Source organism: Neodiprion fabricii, chromosome 4, assembly GCF_021155785.1.
Source record: "Neodiprion fabricii isolate iyNeoFabr1 chromosome 4, iyNeoFabr1.1, whole genome shotgun sequence".
NCBI lineage: Eukaryota > Metazoa > Arthropoda > Insecta > Hymenoptera > Diprionidae > Neodiprion > Neodiprion fabricii.
In genome coordinates, this window is record NC_060242.1 from 32957947 (window position 1) to 32975030 (window position 17084).

Genomic DNA, 17084 nt, shown 5'->3' on the forward strand with positions numbered 1-17084 from the left:
TTATTGCACAGTCGTGCAACCCGTTGAAATTAATCTTGAGTTTCGACTGAGTCTATAGAATGCACACTGCCTTTGCTTAAAGGTACGAAAACGATCAGAGCTATAGAAAAATGAATGGACCGAGAACATTACAGGGAACCACGGTAGACGGGAAAAACAAATATAGGATTGGAGAGTGTGTTGAATTTTCGAGGGTAAAATGAAATTAGAACAGAGTTTTCAAGGGTCCGTTATTCGTCGGTGGATTTTTTTATGCCCGGAATTTATGAAGTTTGAATTCGTAACGTTACTATGACGATGAATTTCCCGGAAAAATCGTTAATTCGCAAGTAAGAGAGATTGCGAAAAATTGTGCGAAACGTACGAGTAACCGGGGCAAACCAACTGACACATATATTTGTTCGCGTCAAGTCTTCGATTCCATCAATAATTCGTGCAGGATCTCCGGAGCCTTGCGAGCCTTGGGTCGAAACTCAGCTTCTTCGAAGTCATTCCGGAGTTGCGGGATGGTATTTCTTTTTTTTATCTCAATGCCTCGTTTAACTGCCAGAATTTACAGAGAAATGCAACGTTATACAAGTTCCGAATTTCATCGTGAGGTCTCACGATAAGCGAAGAACTGCAAATTGGCCCAGTCGTGTGAAGCCGATTAGCGAGTGGATGAAATAGTAAACACGTAAAACTTTAATACCGGAGAATCCAGAGATCCTAGATGCAGTTTTATCCTGAGATCGGAGCGCGGCGTAATCGGTCCCTGGCATATAAACCGCATATAGTCGTAATCGTGAACGGCGAGTGGAAGATTGCACGGCTTTGCGGTCGACGCGAGCTGCACCTATATACTAGATATCTAATGAATTTTCGCATTTGCGGTGATGCAACCCGCGCCGACACTCCTGTCGTGCAATAATCTTGGCTTTGTCCCGGATTCCGTCGCCCGGGTGGTTCAACGCCCGATAAACGTTCCGCTTGCAGAAGAAAACGCGCACGGAAATCGCGGTAGGTGTTGCGCTGATGGAAAATCGACAACGGCATTATCGACTTACCTTAAACTTTTTGTGGATCTTCACTCTGTAGGCGGTCTCGTAACTGTCGCCTGGGATATGCTTCATTACTCTGGCGAGAATAACTGGAAAATACAGTTTGAATTAGAAAGAGTCCAGGTATGGCGGATCGTAGCGGAGCTAAAAATTCAAACAATTTAAAACAAGTTTTTTGTAATCTGAAACTTGAATCCGAAATACGTGACTTTGACGCTGAGCGGCGGAATTTTTTTTTCTTATTATTATTATTATTATTATTATTATTGAGGTTTTAAATTAGATCCTGATGTTTATCGGCGTCGATTTCGTAACCGGCCATCCTTGAGAATTATATTTAGAGGTCAGTCTGTGTTCGGTTGTGCTAGTGTAGAGTGTTGCGAGTAACCGGGTCATCCCGATTCTAGCAAAGCGATATAATAATAGGCAGCGTAATAATAATAATAGTAGGTTTCGCAGGATGTGTTATACAACTAGCGTATGCGCTGAGAAAAGAGTCTATTTACCGTTAAAAAACGTATATTTGAATATGGTGAAATAAATGTTTTGTTGTCATTATCAAATTTTAGTTGAGGCAGAAATGATTTCTTAAATACTCGCAAAATTCCGTCGATCTATCATTATTTGGCTCGACTGAAATTTTATAATAATAACGAAACATTTCGTCGTATCCAAATATACGTTTATTGTTAACAGTAAAAAAAAAAAACTCCTTTCTCAGTGTGGCGCAAACGTATTTCGATGTCTAGAAGACGTCCGAATCACCAGAAAGACTTGATCGCATGTGTTGACGTTATTATCACAGCTGGAACTTCAAGTCCCGTAAGCGCCAGTTCGGCCCATTAATATCTTATTTGTCGTTATATAGCCGCAGCTCTGTCATGGCGATAATAATTTATGAGCAATGGTCGAGCGACTAGGCAAGTAATTCACGACCGTTTCAATAAAAAGTCAATAAAAACTTCATCGTTTACACGGGGATTGGAAATAAATATCACGCAGTTTCAGCAGGGGATATATTGACTCATTCTAGCTTCTAGGATAAGTTTCGTTCTCATTCTCGACGTCTGTCGCGTCACCTTTGCAGAATTTGCGAATCGTTTATACCTGTGTGAGAATTTTTTCTACATACGCTATCGGAGAAAGTGAAAAATGTTTGCCGGAGAAGGAACGAGAGGCCGGAACCTTCGGGTACCTACGACCTGTCTAACGCATTGCGGATCAGCGATCATTCTCTCGAGGTGCTCTTATTGCTTCAGATGCAATCTTTCTCTCCCCAGGCTTCCGTTACCCCTGGAGAAACTTCTTCCAATCTCGGAGCCTCTCTCCTCGCGGAAGGAAGCAATATTTGATGAAGCTCTCGGCACCCCGGTAACAAACCCTTCCGCTCTGAAACCGAGGCCCACGAACCTCGGCGGGCTTAGCGAGACTCCGGGAAGTTTGATTGACTTTGCGAGAGAAAATACCCAGGAATCTCACCGACTCTTCGAATCACACCGCTGTACGTATAATCTGCAGTCTTGCCTCGGGAAATAGCATCGCGCGTTCAGTTTCCTCGATCGGTGGAAAACAAGACTATACCGCGGTATGCCAAGAGCGAAACTTTGACGAATCCAGATGTATAACCAATCCCATGTATAACTTGGATCACACGTTAGTACACTTTTATCGTTTTTCATATTTATGAGATAGATATTATTTTATGCTTGCAAGTGGGTGCGTTTCACGCAGGGTTTCTCAGAGTAGGTATCGAAACTATTTTTGTTCCATCGCGTGGGCTAGTTTCCATTACAGCTCTGCTTCCTACTTAAACTTTGCCACATCCGTTTCTCGGCCTTTGAGTTGCAGCCCAATTGACAAGGCTGATATTTTTACTATCAATGCGTATTGACCCCGTCAAACAGCATACGCATGCCCTGTACTCTGGACTCGAGATTAATTGGATTGTTTGCCAAGGGATTCTGCAAATTTTTCTCGATGCATCTTATTCCCACCCTTGGTATTTGATATTGATATAACCGAGGAGATGCGACGCTCGTTGTGCCATCATGGCTTTCCGACTGTAATAATTCATCCTATTTTTTTAAAGTAATAATCGGATGAAATATTCATGATACACGACACGTGGTCAAAGAAATCGCTGATCGGATGAAGATTTTTAAACTGTGAAAGAACATTCAAAAAGTTTTGAACCACGTGACGAAAATTCATGAGTTGAAAAACTGTAAGCGGTGCTCATAAATTTCGGGCAAATAAAACGTCGGGCGAACAGAAAAAGAAAAATCCAACCACATAAACGGACCAAAAACGTGAAGCAGCATTTTTTGATTCGAAGTTTGCGACCGTTATTATCACAGTGATGGCTAACTACGAGCCTCATTGAATATTGTTCGTCTGAACAGAGCCATGATTGGAAATTCCAGTATACGTATGCATACATCACTCAAATATAACGACTGAAGCAGATTTTACATGTGCATTTTCATCATGTTTACATCATACAAACATCACGTGTATACCGGCTGCGCATTTATCGCTTGTTTGTTCGGCGTACACAGAAATTAATGAGATATTTGTAATATTTCCGATACGGGCAATGAGCACAGTGCAAATACCTTGGCTATCTACGTGTTGCTGCGCTGTTTTATAATCACCCTGCGAACACCGCGAAAGCAAATTGTAAAAAAAAGATCAAAAAGGAAATTCTCACAGGTGTGAAAGACCGAATAGAGTCGTCCGTGATTTAATCACAAGATAAAGTACGACTGATCTTATCTCGATGTTCGGATATGGTTAAAGCTCCCAACAGGCAAGATTAAACGTCGGCTAGGGATCGAGAGCGATACACTATAGGTCATCCGGGAATTAGTTGGAATTCCGGTTGAAAAAGAAAATCCCAACCTTGGAGAGCAACGAGTAAAATGGTGTTCTATAACTTCCGGAAACGTTTAGTGTCACTTAGATGCAAGGAGCTGAAAAACGCAGACAATTAGTCTTGGCCATTCAGTATTTTGGCGATTCGTTGACGGGTCTCGGAAGATTCGTTGTTTCTTTGTAGGGCGGAAATAAAGTAGGCGTGCAAAAGTAACGGGTTCAGATAATATTTTCAACAGTGTACGGGGAAGGAGGCTGCCTTTCACTGCTACAGATCGTCACCCCAAGTGTCTAACGGAGATTCGACGGTTCTGTTCCATCATGGAGGGTAAAAAATGAAATGGCGAGACAACGACGCTGCGGATCGTTCGATTAATTGGAGGATATATAGCTGAGCCGCGAGCGTGTCTCGAATAACGAAGCGCAAACATCGGCTGGAGCTGATCCGAAGGTACGGGATGGGCTGCTTATACCCACGTACCCATCGTTTTTTCTCTCTCGTTTTCTTACCTTTACGCTAACGCACGATTTACGAATGGCTCTGCGTTGTAATTGCAAGCTACAACGTGACTTCTGAACCCGACCTTCGACTCCTCTCTTCTCCTTGTTTCTCTCCACTTGGAATAAAGCATATTTCACACTCGATACAGCCAGTTGCCAAGTGCACGCGGGTGGCTGGAGTATCGGAGTCCTTGTTGCGCCGCGAGTCCTGCAGTTAACTCTCTTCGCCTGGAGGACCCTCGGAGAAAATATCGCGCAAAGAAGGCAAATGCTGCGGAGGCAAAGCTGAGAAGAGAAGGACGATAAAGTTTGCTCCCAGAGCTCGAAGAGTAAAGGGGGCAGGAAAAGACTTCCGCCTTCTGTTTCTGAATCCTTTATTCCACAAGGAGCAATGGTTCCATTACCGAGATCAATTACCTCCCCGTAGCAACTTCACTTCACCACCGATCCCAGCCTTCCCCCTCCTTTTTCCACCACTCATCCTTGCCAAAGAGCTTCGGCTTCAGACGATATAAACAATCCCTACCTGCGAGTCACTCACTGCCGTTACTTTATACTTTGCCCCGGACTGCCAGTTAACTTCATTCAACCCGAGAATTTCAAAAAGGTTCGATTTATAACCTCTTCGGATGCCTGGGTGGATTTTCTCTCTCGCACATATTTTCACCACCGCTCAACGAGCAGCTCAAAGTTCGAACTTTCCTCGCGTCGATTCTTTTGATTAATTAAGAAAACGGATTGACTATTGTCGACGACACCGCGTCGTCTGTTCGGGAAATTTCGTATCGATTAATAGAGACCGATTCTGTGGGTATACGCATTTATCCATTTAGCCCATCGATTCTAACCCCTTTCCGTGACAAACTGAACGGTCCAAGGGACAGCGACAATTAGGCTTGGCACTCGAAGCGGAAATACGTAGATATATATGCACATATATGTACATATAATTTGACGTAAATCAATGCTGTTCGGAAGTTCCCTCTTTACACAGAATCAGTTCCCGATGTGCGGGTAGGCATGTGGTTCATCCGATGTTCTCTCGGATGGATTCGGACCAGCGCAGGTTGCTCGAATCGTTCGATCGTCATTCGATGATATTAACGTACGACAGTTCAATAAAGCGACTGATCCGCTAGCGGATTGATCTAAATTTCGCTTCACCAGTCGACGAAGTGCATGCTTCCGATATGCGGTACCGGATGTCGTTTTGAATTAGGTCGTCAATACGCTTCACACCGAGACGCGATTCACACCCCGTTGGTGTGACCTCCAAATATCTCGTCGCGGCTCCATGTTCCGCGATAATAATTTACATTCTCGGCGTCCCTTGAATAAATATTTCGACTAAATTATCACCCCGCCTCAGCGTCCAGCCTCGCGAAATTATGTATTCCAAGTTACGAAGAATTTTCGATTCAGGCTGTATCTTAATATCGCTCCGTTTTACTTCACCGCTTGCTATATATTTTTTTCTCTCTTCGCGTCGTTACAACATTTTCCGATTATTGGAGTTAAAACCCGATTAAAATCTCGTTAGAATAAATTACTACCTCTGCTACTGTTTTATGTAAATTCAAACATCTGCGACGTTTTAAAAGCAATAAAAGTAATGCCAACGAATTTCGATCGCTATATCTGTATTAGCGGATATAATACGGACACACCGAACCTAAGCTCGTTGAATGACGTTTCTGAAATCAACCACCTTCGGCAATCAATGGTTGATTGAATTGCTTGCGGCAGCTGTTTCCACCTTGATTAGATACATGCACTTGACAAGAATGGGCTAGTGAAACGGAACTGCGTAGTGTCAGATATACGTACCGAATTCCGCCTGGCAGAAATGCGTTTGAGGGTGCGAATACTGGCAGCTGCACGCTTCCACTTTCATGGATGGCGAAAGCGCTATCGCCAACAAGGCAAGGAGACCCCAACTGATCGTCCGGCCCATCTGAAATTCAAAAAAAACAAAACTGTCGATCGATGCGAGAAACCCAGTGTGAATACAAAAAGCGCAATGATAGTAAGAGGAGGAAAAAAAAAGCAAATGAAAAATTTGCTCCGGGGATTTTGGCAATTCGCTTGAATTGCCACCCTCGAGGTGTAACAAGTCCGGGATATGGGAAATTTCGCCGTATCTCGGGCTGATTTTGCGAAAAGGGGTCAGAGTTCAGGTGTTCTTTGGGACGGGAAACGTTTTCGAATTTCAAACGCCGGGTTATTCACCTCGTTTAAACGGCTCGTGAACCCTGTCTGCAGCCTGAATATTTAAAAGGCCACTTTACATTTCAGTGCGGCTCCCGAAGCCGGTGCTCCTCCTCCTCTCGGAGAAGTTTCGGATCCCGATTCGACGTCAACGACGAATACGGATTTTAAACGGATATAAAGGTATACATGCATCCTTCGTCGGCTGAACTTTCACACATACGAATCCCGGTTTTAATTACCCACGAAGTCCCACGATGCCATTTAGCCAAGCGCCAGTCACCGTCTTAACTAATTTTTAATTACGGACCAGGTACGAAAGTTTGCTGCTCGCTCGGTTTGAGCCACACGAAGATTATTGATGGCCTAAGGACCGCCTCGTAAAACCGGGGTTAATTAACCATCATTTCTTGTATTATTCAAAGACGTTATATACGTGGGTATGTATAGGATAAAAGTATCGAAACAGTCACGCGATAATCACGGAATAAAATATCAAACGTACAACCTGTCGGACGTCAGCCACGAAACATGCGATGCTTGAAGAGAAAAATTGTTCAACGAGGTATAACTTATACAACCATGCAGAAACAAACACGATATACGGTTATACTTTTTAACCACGACCATTTTCATCAACTTTTCTCTATCTTTTCTTCAAATCACGCGTCACGATCACGTACAATAATGCGTTGATTTCGTTGCTGTAAAGAAATTTCATCGACATTTTTTTTCATTACTGTTAGGTATACTGAAGAAATTTATTCAACGGCTTACTGCGTTAAGGAAATCGTCGCGGTTATAATGGAAACTTTTTAGCAGTGCCGTGGAATTCTATTCATAACCATAACATGAGATCACTGTAAGTTCATTCGTATAAATGCATACATAGGTATATAATTTATTTGCATTCGTCCAATGCTGATTCGCGACACTTAGCCTATCGATAAATCTAAATCCGTGAAACCAGCCTCGCTTAAAGAAATAGGTTAATCCCTCCGCTGTTGGAATCGATCGCTGTTTTGCAATAATTATTATGAACCGCTTGACTGCAAGTTGTTCATATTAGACATTAATTACTGGTCCGATCATTATCCGCTATGCAGTTGCAAGACGCAGCTCAGCAAGCACAGGGAGTCTCGATTTCATCGGCAGTCAAGTTTTCATTACTCGGATCGATGTGTACATAAATATACGCTCTGAAAGTTTCTTTGACGCTGGAATTGCAATGTCGAAGGAACTTAATGCATGTTCCGTTCATTATACCTTGTGCCAATAATTTATCAGCCGTATAATCAGCCCAAGCGTATCATCCATGTATAACGGATAAATCCTGCCGTATCCACGCTGGCTGGATATTTCAAACTTCGTAACATTGGTCTTTCCTACTTTTGGCATATCGTTATTGATCGTTCCATACTTATCGCGACAATCGCTAACGGTTCAATTAGCCGTGTAAATTCTTGTCGGTCCCTCGCCTGTCTCACGCTGTCGCGAACGGGTCTCGAGTATGGTTCTCTTCCACCACGATTCGAGCATTACTCATTCTATATTCGTCTCTCCGGCGTTTCGCCGCAATAAATTCACCAACTGCATAGTATATATTAACTCGATTGAACGCAACTTCTCGCTGCTTTTGGAATACCTTCTCCGTGATCGAATATACCTGCATTTATAATTCTGTAAGTATAAAGCTGCGCGCGGCACACATGGCCATCAATCCTCGATCTCGACGAGACGTACCTGTATTACATTCCATCGCGATCGATCTTTTCGCACGCCGGCGTGTAAAACCGAAGCGACTATTCGCCGCTCGAGACCGCGTGCATCTCGGAAGCTGTAGGAAGGCTGGCTGCTGGTATGTAATTAGGTGTGAATTTATACGATCTAGCCTTTTTCAATCCAGAATAACACTGCTCGAGGGTCTCGGACACAACGCGTGTCATTTCCTCCAAGCGATTGAAAGAAAGCCTATAAATGTTTATGGCTTCTTCCAGGGGATCGGTAACCATGAATTCGGTATTCGGCCTCCTCGACCGCGGTTCCCTCGGCTCATCGCTCAGCCGGTCCTTTTCCATCGCTACCTTCAACCTTTCTCGATTCTAACAGATGGGAAACTCTTGCCTTTGGCACTGATAAGCTGCCATCGGAAATAGGAGGAGTAAGGTGACAGGCTTTATGGGCCGTGAGCGGCGACGGATTGTTGATTGGAATTACGTATATACCCCGAACGGAATGAGTTTCGGATGGTGAGGGATAAGCCTCAATTTTTTCAAACCTCGGCTGCAACCCTTATATCAGGCTAATTCTCAGGCCTGATTGATTCTCGGAATATCGGCGGCTCGACCCTAATTCAAGGGAAATCTGTCCGCCCGTTAATCAGCCTCTTTCCGTTCGCAATTCGCGCAACGAAAGGCTTGGAGTAAATCTTCGAATAGAATTGTCCAGGAAAATAAGGAGAGCCTGTTGACGTGTCGGGCTTTTTTCGTTCGACGCACGCAGCCGAGATTCTCTGCGTCGAAGATTACGCAAGTTCGTTAGACACGGCGTATCGGAATCTCGCGGGTCCTTAAGAGCCCCGTTTAAGTGTCAACAAGACACAGTATCCCAACTTTCGGAACGATAAACCGAATTAAAAATCGTGCCGTTTTTCTGCCGGCAATTAGTGCAGTGTAAGTAATTAAGTATATCAGCTGCGAGACGACGAACATGTTATACAAAATAAACGCTCCAATAATTTTGACCGCAACTATTGCCGAGAAGTCGTACGGCAGTTTATTTTTTGCTATCCGGCTGCTGCACGAATACAGCTCACGATTCATTCGGGGCACTCCAAATTTTAGGCGAGTGAAAATCGATCGCAAAAAATTTCACCCATGAATGGTATGAAGTCTGCAGACGGTGAAGGCTGTTCAGTTTGAAATTATTACTGTGAAACGATGAAAATTTCATATGCAAATAGTGGAAGCTAATGGTTAATCTGAACGCGATTGAGCGGCGAACACGCGTGACTTAATATACCATTTTGTCAATAATGACAGCTCGCTTTGATCCCAGTAATCTAGGAGCATTACGCTATTTTATTCCGCAGAGTCTATATTTTACCGTGAATAGTTATTATAACGATAAAGATCGGTGGAAATTGCGTTCCTTTTTTCTATCGATATATTCAATTGAAATTTCTAAATTCCAACGGACACGTAATAACGATATTGAAATTTTTTTCGTTTATTTGACTACAGGGAATAAATTGGTGGGTTAGAAAAGCGTGCGGTGTGACTCGTTACGAGCTGGTGAAAGCAATGCCTGACCTATGATCATGATCGCGTGTAGGTTAGAAAAAATTATGAGAAACGAATAGAAAACAGACCGGATCAGATATGTCAGGCGCCATAATTCTACTCGATAATCTCGCCGAAGCTGGTGATCCACTTTAGTTTATCGGCGTCAGCTGAACCGATTCTAAAGATAGTATCGAATGGTCCCGATGCCCGTGAATAGTACGGGTTTCGAGATAAAAGCAACCACCGGCGTGGCGCGGCGACGAGACGTGGAGAACGCCAACTTGTAACTAACGCGGAATCGCTACCGTCGCTCTCATTGATGTCTTACCCCTCGCCACAGGCCGGTGATAAAATGAAAGGGATTAGAATAGCGGCGAAGAGACGCGGAGGCGAAAGCTGCCGGCACCCAGGCATCTTTTATACTAATGGCCTCGTCCTCTCGTGCGTGAAGAAAAATATACCTATACCGGTGAAATATTGCCCACTAATAGATCCGGAAAGACGTTTGTTTTTCCCAAGCTCAATAGAAGGGCTTGGAGATGACGAGGTCTAAATCAGGAAGACGTAAACATTCTCCGCTTCGTTCGTTTTATACACGTTTTGGAATTTCCAATTTTTCCTTCTTCTGCTTCTGTTTACCAGCTCGATTGAGTTGTACAACCACAGTAGATCATAGAAGGATGCATTACGAAACGAGGGGATGGATGTTTATCGACTCTTAATACAACGCGTTTGAACTTCAGACGGACCTATTGCCGTCTGGCTACTTTTTTCGGGCGAAAAGAATTTATCGTCGCATAGAAAAAAAGGAATTAAAAAACAAGTTTCAACGACACGCCGCGACTTCTCGCAGACGGTGTTTTCAAACGGAACGGTCGTCGCGATCGCGTCGAGATGTTGCACATGGGCTACATCCTGGAACGCGGAACAGATCGCTTGGGAATTGAATCCGAGTACATTTACCTTATGTATATTTACACGTCTGCTTAGAATCGGTAAACTTTTCTTTCAGGATACATAAATAGGAGGATGATTTAAAATTTTCTTTTCATTTTCTGTTCACCACTCAAGCAAGCGACGAAAACCTCACCGCATGGCCTTGCGTGTTTGGTGCGCATCCAAGCTCAAATGTTATAAAGAAATGGCTCGGCTGAGCGGTAAAATTTTAACTACCGATATACCGTAACGTCAGCCGGTGTTCCAAATTGAGCCGCTTATATGTGTAAACATACGATCCAGCAACCTGCGACGATAATTCGGATCAACGCTGCTTTCACTTCTCACACCCAGAGCAGTTTTTCGTAGAGTGCCTTTCGGGCGTGGATTAGAAGCGGTGTTCACCAAACGCGAGGTCACCACGCTTCCGGGGCACCGAGTTATTGCCGGTTTACACCGCTGGGGATTTCTTCGAGTTGTACCTACCAGCTCACCGAAGTTGAGTAGCGTGGTTACGCATTGCGTACGGGGCTGAGGACGTTAGTCATTTTGAGAGGTGAACAGATGCCCGTCTTGTCGGGGCCTCACCGATTGTGAGTCGTTTTATTTTCGGAAGCGAATTTCACGCTTCTGGATGGTCTGAACGACCGCCCAAATCACAGGACCTCCTGAGAAGGTTATTCTCATGAAAATAGAAGAAGAAGAAGAAAAAGAAAATGAAATGAAAGCTCTTCCCTCCTTTGCCTTTCGTCGTTGACACAATCGAATCATGATCGTGTAACCGTGGACCACGTCGTGCTCTACAGATCCAAAAATAAATTTTTATCTCAGCACCTTTTTGTCTTTGTGTGTATGTGTGTGCGTGGGGGGAGAGACAGCATTCATTTAAATTCGACCATCGTTTGTCGTCGGAATCTCATTACCGCGGGAAAAAATTCACCGACCGCGCCAACAAGTTGTAAGGGGGGAATAATTGGCGGGTACGTCGTCAAACTTGAGCTTCCAGATCCTTCCCGAAAATTAATCAGAATTCAATCAATTTTCACTCTACGCCTGCCGATAATTACGACCGCGGGGATACGGAAAAGACGCCTGCAGCTTTGAAGTTTCACGAGAGCACACGATACAAGATCCTTGAAATTTCGCTTGAAACTTCCCTGAGAGATCACGAAAACATATAGCGAGTACTACACAGTCGTGAAACGATGTTTCCGCCTGCTCGCGACGCTCGAAGGTCTTTTTTGAAAAACGCGCATTCCTCCAGGGAAAGACATCAAACGGTTCACCCTCTCTATGACGTTGCGCCTGCAGGAGTATCGGAAGCATCCCGGCAATGCCTTATTCACTTCGAGTCAGCCAGCTCTCGCAGGTCGAAGCCGGCGTCTGAGGAAGCTTGTTCGGCACTGACTGAAGGTGAATTTCTCCATCCCGAAGCACGTACCTGCAGGCGGTGAGGCTGATTCTCCCCCTGTTCCTAGGTTATAGCGGCGGTGTCCCTCGGGAGCGTTTGATAAAAGGGCTCTTGCCTCCATCCTTGACGAAGTTTATCTATATTCCCGGCTCGGATGTATTTTCCCGACATCGAACGGCCTTCCTCATGGCCCACCTCGCTCGATTTCTTCGTCGAAATAAGAACCGCCTGCAGTTGATGGCGAATTCACGAACCTCTGCGAAGCTCCGAGGTGGAGTCGAGGAGGTGGGTGGGTACACCGTAAATCGTGAATCAGTCGTGATATACTCAAGCCGCGGTCGGTGGTTATGTAGGTACCTCGTACCTTTGTACGCGGGTATTATTAAGCATCGCGACCGGGTCGGATCTATCACTTTCAATAAATCTCTCTCCTCTTCTGTCCGCGGTACTTCGTTGCGTTACGTTACGTTACGCCGTAGCGTTACCGGGCTGAGCGGCACACGCTCGAACCTTGTAATCATCATTTGTTACACAGTTATGTTGAATTTATCATGGGTAGCGGCCTGGCATTATTGGTGATAAAACCTCTCTTTGTAACCCGTTTCCTTACATCGACGAAAAGCACTCTTTACGCTGCTACTACGTCTGTTCCGCGGTGCTCGTGACGCCGTTGGTTATTTTCAACTATGCGTACGTTACGCGTCTAGAGGTTTTGGGTATACGGATGAAAAGCCGGGATTCAAAATACTCCGGTATAGATGTACGACGATAAATCAAGTCCCCGGCTGTGTAGAAACGCGGAATCTATTCTTAGGCCGTAGGGAAAAGAGGAGAAACAGAAGTGAAAAAAGGAGGATAAGATATCGAGGAACAAGGAAAAAAAGAAAGGAAAAAAATCATCGTCTCTCTTCTTTCGTAGAGAACAACTTTTATATTTCAAAAGTGTAAAGGAAACGAAGAAGTTTCAGTCGACTTTTGTCGCAGCACGTGCCGAAGAAGTGACAGAAGAGATACTGCAGTGTTGACTTCTACAGCTGCATGTGTTCGTTCTGAAAATCCTTACACTCTGCCACGATTGTCGTTCACAAAACCCGCGACTGATATCTCTCGAACTAATTGCGAGCCAAGTCCGTACAACTGTTCCCTTTGTGGTGCGTATCCAAAGACGTGGGGAACCGATGAGAAGAACCATTCAAACTGCTGGGCGTACAAAAGCACGGGTAGCGAGTGTGCGATAGTTAGCAGTTCGAGAAACACTCTCTTATCAATAAATAGGGGCGCAGTTTCGCAAGCGGATCCGTATCCCGTGACGACGTCATGCCGACATTCGTACCCTGGCCATATGCAGCGACCATCTCGATTGCAGTCGGTGGTAACGAGCCGTGTAACCAATGGGACATGAGCAATATATACATCGCCGGGAGGTTGTCTTCTTGTCTGAGTTGTGTTCAGCCAGCCCTGTCGGGGTGCCCGATTCTCCCCGAGGGCTTGTTTCCGACCCGGCATTGTCATTTATCGTGATAAGAGTAATTAGGAGTTTTCACGAATCGATATCAACACCGGCGCACTGCACGCAGGGTGCTTTTTAAAATAGTTATATCGCACGAAATGCTTGCCGTGAATGTTTGTAGAAGGTGCGGGTGCAGGGAAATTGCGGATATTGGTTATTAATCGTTAGCGTTACGGTTTCAAACCATTAGGCTTAATCGACGAGCGGATATTTATGCCCCCCTGGACGCTGCTCCGAGTGCCTTAAACCTATGCGATTCTGGAGTATCGATCGCCGTAAGAATTTAATTTTTTTTAGTCGTTTTTACCGCGGTTACTACAATATTGTACTCGGAGTTTTCATTCAATTGATTTGTCAAGTACAACGGAAGACCTAAAATCATCCGCAAATTCCTGTGTATTATAAATAAAAGTACTTTTAGACTCGTACCGCGAAGCCGAAATCGATATCAAACTGTGCCGAATGTACTTCAACGGCAGAAATCGTTGTTGGATAAAAGAAAAAAGGATTGAAAAAATAAAAATACACCTACAGCCAGCGACACTCGGAATGTTGAAGGGACTGACTGAGCGCGAACCGTTCCATTTATCGATCGCCAAAAGCATGTAATCGATTGTTATCGAGGTCGTCGCTTCGAGTAGGTCGGCAGCCTTTCGTCTCCGCACTTCTCAGCGGTGGCGATGCCCTGCAGACGTGGCTCTCATGACTCGGCGATAATTCGAGGCGATAACGAGCGAGGACCGCAACTCCGGCGTCGTTATGGCAGAGCCTTGGAGAGGATGCCCGGGGACCCCGACTAGGCCCAAAACCCTGATGCCGTGGAACCTGCAGGAACGAGCGAATGCGGATGACGATCACGTGGCGTCCTGCAGGCTTGACTCTGGGTGCCGACAGTTTCCCGTATTGAGAACGATGATTGAGCGGTAAAACGGACGCTCATTTCTTTCTGGTAATAACTAGAAGAGCTCGGAGCGACTCACGTGGCTCGTGTGCGTGTGTGTGTGTGTGATATAGTATCATTGATCGTAAGGCTTGAGAAGTAACGAAACAGGAAGAGGAGAAAGTCGACGACTTCCAAGCGAGAATATTGTTACGGAAAAAAACAGCTCCGATGAAAATCTTCACGCGGCAATGCGGAAACGCGGTGAATTTCATCACCGAAATGCAGTCCGAGGTGAATTAGACCTCGGCTGTCGGCGCAGCACGCGCCTGATCAGTTTCCTCGCACAACACACAGACCGCGGCTACGTCACGAAGCCCATCCTGCACGGGGGTCAATCAATGCCTAGCTGACCCCAGCCGGTGTCCGACACAAATTGTCTACAGCTCCCTGTGAATTACTCGTCACATCCGGTCGACGAGATGAGATTTCAACTCGCGTCCGCCGCACCTACGCGCTTTGAGTTTCGCTCGGCACGCATTGCCAATTTTGTAAGAAAAAAAACGAATTCGCCGATCGTCTCGTCGACTCGGAAATATCGATGAATCGGCACCGTAGGCGTCGAGTCCGGTGAGTATAATAATTTGCCGCGGCTGATGTGAGGGAAAATTCTCTGTTTTACGCTGGGCGTTCAAAAGTGTAATTACACGAGTTGCGTCCGGCATATTGACGGTGTAAAATCGAAGCTGTTTTAATCAGAATTTCAGCCCCCAATCAAGGGGCGTGTGTACGCCTGAACATCCGACCGCAGTCAAAGCTCGACGTTTCCAATAAAATCAGCGCACCGTGAGTAGGGTGGATCGTTTGATTCTCAACGGTCTCGAATCTGCCGCTATGTTCTATAAACCACTCTGTTTCGTGATTATAGGAATGGAGCGTACTCCGCATTTCCGTTTCGCGGTTTTTTCGTGTATGGAGTTTGCACGAACATAACACGAGTTACACGTCGCGATTCGCATCCGATGAAAATAGCTGCAGCGGTTCGCGCTGGTAAGTTTGAATTTTCCGATAAATTCTCGAAAGTATAAGGTTGGTTGGCTACACCTTGAAACGGATTCGAGTTCCAAACAAACGTTTCACCGGCCACAAAACTGTGCAGCTTTAGACTCGGGACTCGTTGTGTAAATAAAAGCGGAAAATCAACCGCTTGAACTTACTCGTAAACCCTGCTTTCCTGGTAGGTATTTTCTCTCATTTCTCTCTCTCTCTCTCTCTCTCTCTCTCACTCTCTCTCTCTCTCAGCTATTCGCTCCCAGGGTGCGGGCTTATTGTTAATCAGGAACCCGTTCGACGTTGGCGTCGAGAGTGATCGTGGCTCCCGGAGAAACCGCAAAAGCTTTTTTATTATTGCCCGAGGTTTCAAGGCGGAACAGTTGGCTCCATGTACCGAGGCTTTTTGCCCACCTGTACACGACGCCATCGAGTTTGCCCGTAAAACTGAATTACTACCGTATTGTTTCCGCTTTGTAATTTTTACGGCCAGCCGTTCACGCGCCGAACTATAATACCATGAAAACAGGGAGCTTACACTGCCGGGGAATCCGGCAAAATGGAAAAGGGCTTTGACGCCGTCCGGCAGGCTTAAGGCACGTTACAGGGAGCTTTTGTGCAACGGGAACAGAATTACGCATGCTTTACCTCCCAGGCATCAACGACAAAGCTACCGGTGCGAGTCACCGATATTTTAATACGTGTAACCGGTAATAAAACGCGCTGTAGGGTAGCGGTAATTATATCAAAGGCAGGCGAGAGAGGGAGGGAACAGAAATTGGCATAAATTACTCGACATCGAGACTCAACTCAGCCAATTTTGTAACTCGATTTATCCCAAGCTAGAAAGCGGAGGGTGCATATGCAATGTACTAATAATATCGTCCATGCACCGATACGCATTTTCAGTGAAGCTCAAAGCAATCGTTGGGTTGTAACAAATCCGCAATATCGCAAGGCGCGTATAATTTGCGTTACAATTTGCGAAAGTTTCATCCTGCAACCACCTTTGTCAAGTAACCAGTTGACGCCGTTGGATATGTAAGATAAAATTGTCAATGTATGGTAGATACGTGCCTTCGATTTTGAGATTGGCTGGATGACCGGTTGACAAGTCTCTACTTGCTCGATAAATTGGAATACGGACAACCTTTCCACCGAATATCCCCCGAGTATTCGAAGCACGCGAACACGTCAGAATGACGTTTGGCGATTCGGCGCAGAATTCCGTACGGAAGGATCGAGCAAGCTGAATTAGGATTGTTGCCGAACGCGATCGGATAGACGGGAGGAATTTCAGATCAGCCAGGCTCGACCGATCAAGCGTGTAACTCCGCTGCACCCTGGTGAGTCGGCGGTACCAGTTGGAAACTGAGATTTGCTCATCCGT

The 17084-nt window shown here is 45.3% G+C and overlaps 2 protein-coding genes across 4 annotated transcripts in view; one reads left to right on the forward strand and one right to left on the reverse strand.

Moving 5' to 3' along the window:
* Nucleotides 1-17084, forward strand: part of LOC124180721 (synapsin) — a gene marked incomplete at its 5' end in the record, with an annotated part of 91081 nt that overhangs the window by 21978 nt on the left and 52019 nt on the right. The window lies entirely within an intron of this gene.
* Nucleotides 1-17084, reverse strand: part of LOC124181340 (tissue inhibitor of metalloproteinase) — a 51517-nt gene that overhangs the window by 4208 nt on the left and 30225 nt on the right. For all 3 annotated transcript variants that reach the window (XM_046567815.1, XM_046567813.1, XM_046567814.1), the window contains exons 2-3: nt 6243-6369; nt 1047-1129 (exon numbers count right to left, since the gene is read on the reverse strand). In XM_046567815.1, coding sequence (XP_046423771.1) covers nt 1047-1129; nt 6243-6369 — 210 coding nt within the window. The remainder of the gene's footprint in view (nt 1-1046; nt 1130-6242; nt 6370-17084) is intronic.